Source organism: Durio zibethinus, chromosome 25 (assembly GCF_047325235.1).
Source record: "Durio zibethinus cultivar Kanyao isolate XHJ-2024 chromosome 25, ASM4732523v1, whole genome shotgun sequence".
NCBI lineage: Eukaryota > Viridiplantae > Streptophyta > Magnoliopsida > Malvales > Malvaceae > Durio > Durio zibethinus.
This window is the reverse complement of record NC_143186.1, coordinates 9,643,202-9,654,176: the sequence shown is the minus strand read 5'-3', so window position 1 is coordinate 9,654,176 and position 10,975 is coordinate 9,643,202. Positions and strand designations below refer to the sequence as shown.

Here is a 10,975-nt window from a genome sequence, read left to right as displayed (position 1 = left end):
CTTATTATTAAAAAATATAGCTCAAAGATGAAAATCCAAAAAGGACAGTTTGGAGTTAGAACCACTTTTAAGGCCTTAAGAGAATTTTAAAATTTCAAGGTTTTATCCAAAAATAAAAAGTCACGATCTTTTAAAAGATCAATACCCATTAAAGATTTTACATTTCATTAAAACAGTGAAAATAAAAAACCCTAACCTTTTTCTCTTCCCAAATCTTTTTCAAAAAATAATGGCTAATTTTAATGCACATTGAAGTATTATGTTAAGCCATGCTTTGTTTTCAATAAAAGAAAAGTGTTTTAGAAAAACTATCTCTTTAGTGAGCTCAAGAGTAATTCTTGCAACCGTCGTCAAGCTTTCCTTGAGATATGCCTACCAGTGAAAAGAATTGAATTGTCAATTACCCCATCCATAAGCATTTCAAATAATAATCATCAATTTTTAAGATATTTGAAAGTTATGAATTTCTAACTTTTCTCATTAATTAAAAAAATAATTTATATGGGGTGATTTTGTGATCACTTTGAAAAAGTTTGAAGATTATTTAGGCATTTTGTACATAATACTGATATCATTTTTAGTCAAAAATAAATAATGAAAATTTGAATAGAAATCTTTTGAATAAAAAAATCACATTTGCATCATTTGCATGTGCAACATAAGAAAGAAATTTATCTACATGCTGCTAAAAAAAAAGAAGAGACATTTGCATTTGCATTACTTGCATATGCATCATGTGAAAGACATTCACATTTACGTCAATGGCATTTGCATCATAACAAAGATATTCGTATTTGCATTTGCATCGTTGCATCATTGCATCTGTATCATAAAAAAAGTATTTATAGGTGCATCTACATGAAAAGAACATTGGCATTTACATTATAAAAAAATTACTTGTATTTTCATCAAGCATTCGTGTTTGTATCATTTTGATTAGAAATAGACATTTAGGTCATGATTACCTTTGTCAAAATAAAAAAAAAAGGTATTCAAGAGAAGAGTTTAAAAAAAAGGGGATAAGAATATCTCAGTTTAAGAAATAATAAAAGTAAAATCTACCAAAAAAATGATAAAAAGTTCAAAACAAAAAAAAAAGAAGCAAAAAGAAGAAAAAAAAAAGAGAGAAATAAGAAAAAAGAAAATAGTTTGACAATAGGAAAAAATAACAAAAGAGTTTGAAAAGTCGAAAAAGAATTTACAAAAAAAGGGAAAGGGTTGTTAAAGAAATGAATGAAAAAATATATGAGATATGATAACAAGTTGAATTTTAGAAGGAATAAATGTCAAAAAATTTTAAAAGAGATCATATTTCAAGTCCAGTTTAGCTAGCATCGACATATTTTAAACATAATTTAGCTGACACAAATCAGATTTTAAGCCTAGTTTAATTGGCAGTGATAAGATTTCAAGCCCAGTTTAGCTGACATTAATTGGATTTTAAGCCCAAATTAGATAACATCAATAAAATTTAAGCCCAATTTAGCTAGTACCTAAATTTTAAACCCAATAAAATTGGCACTAATTAAGAAAAACCTTGTGATCAAGTTTTCTACAAAGTTACTTGGTGGTAATATCCAAGTTCTTTACAATGGTGATATTCGAAATTTAAAAAATTTTAAAAATTGAATGTTTCCTCTTTTATAAGCAAATTTTCAGAAATTGATTTGTAAGCCCTTTGTGCAAAATTCGTAAGACTTTCAAGGAAAATTTTTAATTTTTAATTGACTTCTAAAAACCTCTAGGCAAAATCTTAAATTTTTAAATGATTTTCCAAAATCTCCGAGCAAAGACTCAAGCGATTCGTAAGACCTTCGGGCAAAATGTTTAAATTTTAAAGTTTTAATACCTTTGATTAGAGGAATTTTCGTAAATATCAAGATTTACAAGACTTCAAGCAGAATGTTTTAAAGTTTTAAAGTTTCAAAACCTCTGATTAAAGAAGCTTTTGTACATGTCGAGATCTGTAAGACTTTTTTACATAATCTTTAAGACCTCTAAGCAAAATTTTAAATTTTTAAATGATTTTTCAAGACCTCCAGACAAAACATTTTAATTTTTAAAGTTTTAATACCTCTGATTAGAGGAGCATTCGAAAATATTAAGATTTGTAAGATTTTTAAGCGTAATCTCTATATCCTTTGGGCAAGATTCACAAGTCTTCCAAACTGAATCTGTTTTATTGTTATGGTTTGTAAAACCTTTAGGCGTAATCTCTAAGTTCTTCAGGCAAGGTATGATCTCTTTTTTATTTTCAAAATTTAAGTTTTTTATTTAAAAGAGTGTTTAAATTTATTTTTAAATGGTCAAGTTCATTAAATTAAAAAAAAAAATAACCAAAAAATTAAAAAAATTAAGAAAACTAGGAAAAAAAAACACCAAAGTAAAAAAATATATTCCAAAAAAAAAGAAAAATATAAAAAAAATCTTAAGAAAATTTTTTTCAAATCATTGACTCTAGATAAAATTGTTGTTTATATCTTTACTTTATTCTTGATTCTCAATAATATGTAAAGAAGTGTAGCTGTAAACATTCAATTTTATCTAAATAATTGAAATGGTCCTCGATTACTTAAATCAAATTCGATACAATTTAATTTAACTTGATTGTATTTGAAAGCTTAAAGATCTAATTCAAAATTTTGCATGGGTCTAGTTCAATTAAATTTGGGCTTAAAAGCTAAAAGTATAAATATTGTCCAGATTCAATTATAGCACAAATTTGTTTAATTAGAATTTCTTACTTTTTTATTTTTAACTAAAAATTAAAACCTTAACAAAAAGGGTATCTACAAGACTAAGCAATCCCACCAAGTTTCCCCTTCCCATATGCCAAAACCCTTCCCTCTTTGGTACACTATTTTTAGATTTCTAATTTTCATCATTATTTTACTATACTAACTTTTAACATAAGTTGATCAAAAAAAGTTCAAAGCCCTAAACAGTAGTAAGCCATTGCTACCATTATAGTTACAGTCTAAAATTTTCAATCATTTTTTCATATGAATTAAAGGATTTTACTAAGGGTTTTCTAATAATAAAAAATGAGGATTCACAACATGAAAACAAAAAGGGAATTCTCAGCTAAAGGAGAAAAAAAAAGGCTTTCAACCACCTCTGATAAGAAAAAAATCCATTTACTAGCTAGTTTTTACTCACTCCCTTCACCCAAACTTGATCAATTTCACAACCTCAAAAACCCCCCAAATAATAGATCCAAGCCCCAAATTGACCACATTCTTAACCACAATTCACCTTGTACCACCATCATTGATTTAACATAAACGCACCAGATACCAAACCCGAAGCCAACCTACCATGAAGCCCACAACATAACTTTTCCACCACTAAAGGAATAAGCCCACCTCAATAGAATAAAAAAAAAAAAAAAAAAACCTTGCAACCACCATCATTCATTGCCTTTAGTTGCTATCACCATATCCAAACAGTCCTTTTCAACTGAGCCTTCCACAAAAACGAAAAAATTAACACCCAAGCTACCATCAATAAGTCACCCATTTGGCCACATCATTTCATGATCAATAGGGCAACCAAAAAACACCACACCCATTTAACTAGTCACCAAACTCGAAACCAACCCACCAAAAAAAAAAAAGGTAAAACAAAAACAAAATAAATCACAATCCTCATGTGAGGAACCTAACACCACAAAAAGGGAAAAAATGATAATTGTAAGAAAAAAAAGAAAAATCCATTAGAGTTGGTGAAATGAAAGGCGACAATGGGAGGTTTTTCAATTTACATGGCTTCTACATGGTTTTAGATCTTGAAATTTGGTAAAAAAAAAGGCCAAAGGAAGATGAAGGACATAGTAAAAATTTAAAGCCAATGGAGTGACAGAAGTGGGTGGTTTAGAACTCTAAAACCTTTGGGTGCAGATCTAGGTTGTTCTAGAAAGATTTTAGGAAAAACAAGTTAATAAATAGAAAGATGATGAGAAAAGCTTTACTTGGGTGATTTTTGGGAAACAAACTGGTGTCAGTTAATGGTGGCCATCGATGAGGTACAACAATCGGTGTAACAGGTTAGTACCAGAATCTAGGTTTTGGAGTTTAAATGTCTGATTACTTTTAGAACTTTGGGATTTTTTAAAAAAAAAATAGGTAAAAGTAAAGCTTAAAAAGGTAGCTTTTATAGCATTAAAAAAACTTATCAACTAACCCACGCATTGGCCTAGACTTGACTTGGGGTTTGCGTGCCTAACCTGGTCTAAGGAGATACTGCCAGACTCAAATCGATCCAATTAAACTTGTTCAGGATTGGCCAAAATGATTAGATCGTCAGTGAACCATCCGTTTCCCTTTCAAATTGACATTAGTTCATTCGAACTAAATCAGATCCCAACAAACCGCTCTCAGACCAGCCAATTTAGGTAATTTTTACATTTTCAATTTATTTATGTTTATTTATTTATTTATTTACTATTATTATTATTATTATTATTATTTTATTTATTTTCTTTACACATATTTTAATATTGAAATTTCTAAAAAAAAATGTATATTATCTCTTTAAAATATAATGAAAATAATGAAAATAATTTCTAGACTTTTGGTAATTTTAAATTAAAAAAAAGTAATAAAAAATAAAAAAATGATAAAAATAGTAAAAAATAGAAAATGAGGGAAAGAAAATTTTAAATTTGATGATGAAATTATAAAGTGATCCAAGTAGCGATGTCAAAAAAATCTTTAGGTGAGAAGATTTTTTTAAAAAACTGCTAATGTATTAGAGTAATTATAAAAATCTTCAAAATAATAAAAAGCTCCATTTTCTTTTGAAAGAAAAAATAATACTAAAAATAAAAAAGAAAAAAAAGATATTAATAAACACATTTTTATAAAAAAAAAAAAAGAGATGATGAAAATGAATTTTTACCTGATGATAAGATTCTAAGATTGTCCAAATAGTGAGGACTAAGAAATCTCTAGATAAAAATTTTTTTTAAATATTGTTAATGAATTGGAGTATTTTTAAAATTTTTTAATATAATAAAAAAATTTTTCTTCAAATAAAAAAAAGTGATAAAAAACCAATAAATAAAAAAAATAGAATTATTAATTAAAAGAGGGAAATGAAATATGGGCATTAATATTTTGTCAATTGCATTGCATGCACATAATTCTTGAAAAATAAACATGAGCCTCTGAAAATAAGATTCTAAAATAATCTAAGTAACAATACATAAGTAATCCCTAGATGAAAAAAATTCTTTCAATATTACTAATGTATCGAGACATTTTAATGTATAAGGACATTTTAAGAGTTCTTTTAATAACAAAAGTTTAGTTCATTTTTTTCGAATAAAATAGAATAACAAAAAATAATAATAAAAAAAGAAAAAAATTAGTTCAAATAAAATAAATTAAGAAAATTATTGATAAATATCAAGTTTAAGACCAGTTTCGTTAAAATTTGAAAGATAAAACATAATTAATTGGTACCATTTTAAATTGTTACTATGAAGTACTAATATTTTCCTACACATATTTGACTTTCAGACTCATACTAGTTTCTTAAACCCCAAAAATTATATTTTTAATAAATTTTAAGATTTTATTAAAAAGATAAAGTTTAATAAATTGTCAATCATACCTAATAAAAAAAGATTGATTACAAATTTTTTTTATTTTTAAAATTCAATCTTAAAACCATTATGACAAATATCATATCATGATTTCTTAACTTTTTTAGTTAAGTTGGAACCTAAATTACCTAGGAATAATAAGACAATTCAAAAACTACTCAAGGTAAACACTACCAATGCCTGAATGAAAATATATAAGGGAGAGAGATTATGAAATTGTTGTATTAGTAAATTACTAATGTAAAGTTTCTTTTAATTACTAACGTAAATTACATATATATATATATGTATTGGATGAGTAGGGTGCCCTCACTTAGTGTCAAATTAAAAGAAACTTTACATTAGTAATTTACTAATACAACAATTTCATAATCTCTCTCCCTTATATATTTTCATTATATATATATATATATATATAGAGAGAGAGAGAGAGAGAGAAGGGAATGTGACTCTGCCTGTTTAATGACCAACATTCTCAAATAAAAGCTAAACGATGAAAATGACCCCAGGTGAAAGTTAATGAGAGATTCATTGGTTTTTCCTTTTGGTATTCAAATTTTGGGTTTATATATTAATTAAAACCTTTTATTGAATTTGTGTCGCAAATATAATGATATTAATTCAATAAAAAATATTTATCGTATCAACAGCTACATAATTTGTTAATAAAATATTAGATTTTTAATTAAAATTTAAATAATGAAAATCTCAAATATTTAACAAAAAATAAATAAAATTATTACAAGAAATATAAAGTTATGGATGTGTATGTCTTTTTATTTTTTTAACCAATAACCACTCAAATTAAAAACTACCCATCACTTTTTTTCCCATTTAAAAAATTTTTTCAACGGCATAGTGAGTGTGTCCAATTTTATTATATATATTAGTCCTTTTTATAAAAGGAGAATTCATGTTTCTCTTTTAAATGTCAAGTGTCATTGTGAGCGGTGCTACTGTCACTCTAATGCTAGCGTAGCATTTGAGTCATTTTCATTACGGAAGTCTCTAATTGATAATTTATATACTGAAAATTAAGACTGATTTACAAAGCCCCGCGTCTCATCATCTGTATTGTTTATCAAAATTTTGGTTTAGAGATTTGGGTATAGGATAAGGAGAAATCAAAGTTCAAAATCTTATAGGAATAAACTCAATTTTTTCTTATTTTATATTTATTTTATTAAATTATAATAAATTATAATATAATTTGACAATCAATTTTTTTTTAACTTTTACAAGTGAAATTAATAAAATAATATATATTTTTAATAAATATTTTTAAAAATAAAAAAATTACTTAAAATAATATAACATATATCACTTTATTAAAACCGCTTACAAATAATTTTGTTTATATTATATCATTATCTCAAATTTTAATGCAAATCCAACTTTTATGAATGAATTAAATGTCTCATGTTATCATTTATGGATCTATAAAAGATATAAAAGGACAGTATGCTTCTCTTATATTAGTAATTTCATAAAAACAAAAAGCTGGTTATGTTGATAACATAAATAATATAATATAAATAAATCATGAAATAAATAAAACATGAGATGAAGTAACACACGTGGCATGAATTAAGGCATAACATAAATAAATTGCATAAATGACATAGTAAATAAGATAAATTTCACAATAACATTTTCATCGGCACATATAATTAGCTTAGGAAGCTAGAGTTAGAATAATTTTTTTGTGTATTTTTGTTTTTTATTTTTATTTTTTTATTAAATTCATATATATTATATCTAAATGTTTATTATTTGTGTTATATATGATTAGAAGTAAAATATAAAGATTATAATTTTCATAGAACTGACCAAAACATAAAATTTCGTAAAGAGAGCCAATATTATTCTGTCACTTCAATTTAAAATTAAGTTGAAGTGAATTTCGTTTTTTGTTATTTCTTAATTGCTTCACCATTTTTTTGGATGTATTTATAAATTAGTATTTTTTAATTAATTAATTAATTAATACTATTCGGTACAACTCACGTATAGTGGAAACTAGTATATAATAAAAGCTAGTAAATTTAAATATATTATTCAAAAAATGAATATGAAAAATACATATACAAATTTGTAAACATCCATCTATCTTAGGATAGTAAAATTAGAAACATACATTTATTTATCTTATTAAAATGTATGAATAGAATTTCACATTAATTTTTAGGGTATTTTATGAATATAACATGATTGCCATTATCCAAAAAATATTAAATTTAAAGTATAATTTAGTAAATTCATATAATTATTATTAAAATTTTAAATTTTAATATTTATATTTTTATCGTAAAATTATGGTCCCTTTTGTACTTCATCCAAAGTACAAATTCTTTTAGTTGACACTGTCGAACTTATCCCAAGTCTTGCATGAAGTTAACAATTCAATTTTATAAAATTAAAATTTTTTTAATTAATTTTTGAGTTGAATTGGATTTAAATTTTTTAAGTTAAAATCAAATTTTAGATAAATTCATCTTAACTTGTTTGATATATATAAATTTTTTATTATTTATTTAATTTTATATTTATATTTAAAAATATTATTTTATATTAAAAATATTTTATTAATTTTAAATCAAATAAAATTAATTATTATATATATAAATTAAATCAAATTTAAATATAAAAATAATATTTTAATTTCAAATCAAATCGAATTTAAATATTTAAAATATAAAATTAAATCAAATGAGCAAAAACTAACTCAACCCCCATTGTTGCCGTCTGTAGTTCTACCTATATGTCTGTAATGGTAGATGCAAATTGCGATAAGCCGTGGTCAGCACGTGCCTTGCAAACTACTAAGCAGCGCGTAGGCGCCTGTCAGTTTGTCACGAATTGGATATCGGTAAGAGCAGTGGATGGCAGTGGGCAGGGGATGATCTTCGTCTCCCTCGCCTCCAAACCACAAAAAAAAAGAAAAAACAAAACAACACCAACCACAACAACAAAATCTCTTTCTTTGAGGGAAAGCCATTAATCATCAATCCGAAGGCCTCTCAACCAAATTATATGCATGTTCATCCTTCTTTCTCTCTTGATTTTGTGTAATGACAATGAAAATATTCCTAGAAATTAGAATCATCACTTTGTTCTTTTTACTGATCAACGATTAAGGAACTGAATTAGGCTTTTTCTTTAATATTTCTATTTTTGTCTAGACTTCTTTTTCTATTGGGTTTATGGCGACTTTACTCAACTCAATATCTTCTATGACCAACCCATCACCTGAAACAACAAGGAAACCATATGGTTTCTTTTACCATATCCCAAACCTTCATTCTTTTTCACTCAAAAAGGGTTTTAACAGGGTTTTTGCAACTACCCAGATCACAATTTCCCCTAAAGACTCTGTTTTTACTTTACCAAATTGGAAGACAGGGAAAAATGACACTAAAAGTAGGGAACTTAGGCTTAAAGATGCTTTTTTTCACATGGAATATATGGTGGGGAAGGGACAGAAGCCTGATGCATCTCAAGCTACACAGCTGTTGTATGATTTGTGCAAGGCTAATAAGATGAAAAAGTCAATTAGGGTGATGGAGATGATGGTTGATTCTGGTATTATACCCGATGCAGCTTCTTATACTTTCTTGGTCAATTATTTATGTAAGGGAGGAAATGTTGGACATGCAATGCAGTTAGTGGGAAAGATGGAGGCTCACGGTTATCCAACTAGTATTGTTACTTATAATTCTGTACTTAGAGGGCTTTATATGCATGGAAACTTGAAGCAAAGCTTGCAATCGTTGGATAAGTTAATACAAAGAGGACTAGTTCCCAATGAACGTACTTACTCTTTCTTGCTTGAAGCTGCTTGTAAGGAAAAAGGAGTAAATGAGGCAATGAAGCTTTTGGATGAGATTATTGCCAAAGGTGGGAAGCATAATTTGGTTAGTTACAATGTTTTGTTGACTGGGTTGTGCAAGGAAGGGAGGACTGATGAGGCGATCAGGTTTTTCAGGGATTTGCCTGCTAAAGGATTTGATCCAAATGTTGTTAGCTGTAACATTGTGCTAAGGAATTTGTGCTATGAGGGACGGTGGAATGAAGCAAATGAGCTTTTAGCAGAGATGGATGGTGAGGATCTTTTTCCTTCTATAGTTACTTACCATATATTGATTGGTTCTCTTGCCCTCCATGGCAGGACTGACCATGCTCTGGATGTTTTAGAAAAAATGATTAGAGAACGTTTTGAGGTCAGTGCTGCAAGCTATAACCCAATAATTGCTCGTCTCTGCCTAGAGGGGAAGGTGGATCATGCGGTTAAGTGTCTAAACCAGATGATCTATAGACGTTGTAAACCTGATGAAGGAACATATAATGCTATTGCTGTTCTCTGTCAGCAGGGAATGGTGCAAGAGGCATTCTCCATAATCCTAAGCTTGGGACGCAAACAAAATTCCTCTCTACATCATTTCTACAAGAGTGTGATTTCTAGCTTATGCAGAAAAGGAAAAACATATCCAGCATTTCAGCTTTTATATGAAATGACCAAGTCTGGATTCACTCCCCACTCTTACACCTATTCATCACTAATCAGTGGATTGTGCTTGGAGGGAATGTTGCAAGGGGCAATGGAAATTCTCGTAGTAATGGAAGAAAGCTACTATATGCCTGATGTTGACAATTTTAATGCACTTATCTTAGGATTCTGCAAATCCCAGAGAACTGATCTGGCCTTGAAGGTTTTCGAAATGATGATAGAGAAAGGCTATATGCCTAGTGAGACAACTTATACTATTCTCGTGGAAGGGATTGCTCATGAAGGAAAAATAGAGCTAGCCGCTGAAGTATTGAAGGAGTTGCATGTGAGAAAAGTTGTAAGTCAACATACTGTAGAAAGACTTGTTATGCAATACAACCTTTCTGCTATAGATAACTTCTGATTTTTAGGGTGCCAAAATATAGAGAGGAAAATGGAAGAAACTGAAAGATTATCATTCTGTGACTTTACGCAAAATTGGTTCTGACTGTTTAGATCTTTGACAGTGTCAAAACATGAATTTTGTAATGAACCAAGGAAAAAATAGCTTGAGATCATATGGCACCGTATCCAAAATTTGGAAGGTGGAGGGAAGATGAATCAAGTTCAAGCACAAGGACTCAACTTTGTGGTACTTTATTTGCTTGAGCTGGTTAAAGGGTCGTTGTAAATTCTGTACTTGTAGAGCATTTCTTAGTCATGTACAAGTTGATTATTATGGTTGATATGAGATGATTAATTTTACTCCCCTTTTAAAGCAGGCATCTAATAAAAGAATCATTTGGCACTTGCTTACTATAAATTATCATAATCCTTTCTAGGATTCACAAATCAGTATGTAAAAATTCTTACACGGATTC

The 10,975-nt window shown here is 27.9% G+C and overlaps 1 protein-coding gene across 1 annotated transcript; it reads left to right on the top strand.

The window, feature by feature from the left end:
- The first annotated feature begins 8,508 nt into the window (after positions 1–8,508).
- LOC111276040 (uncharacterized) lies at positions 8,509–10,863 on the top strand. Its single transcript, XM_022861754.2, has one exon. The coding sequence runs from the start codon at positions 8,812–8,814 to the stop codon at positions 10,516–10,518; it is 1,707 nt and encodes a 568-aa protein (XP_022717489.2). The 5' UTR covers positions 8,509–8,811; the 3' UTR covers positions 10,519–10,863.
- The last annotated feature ends 112 nt before the right edge of the window (positions 10,864–10,975 follow it).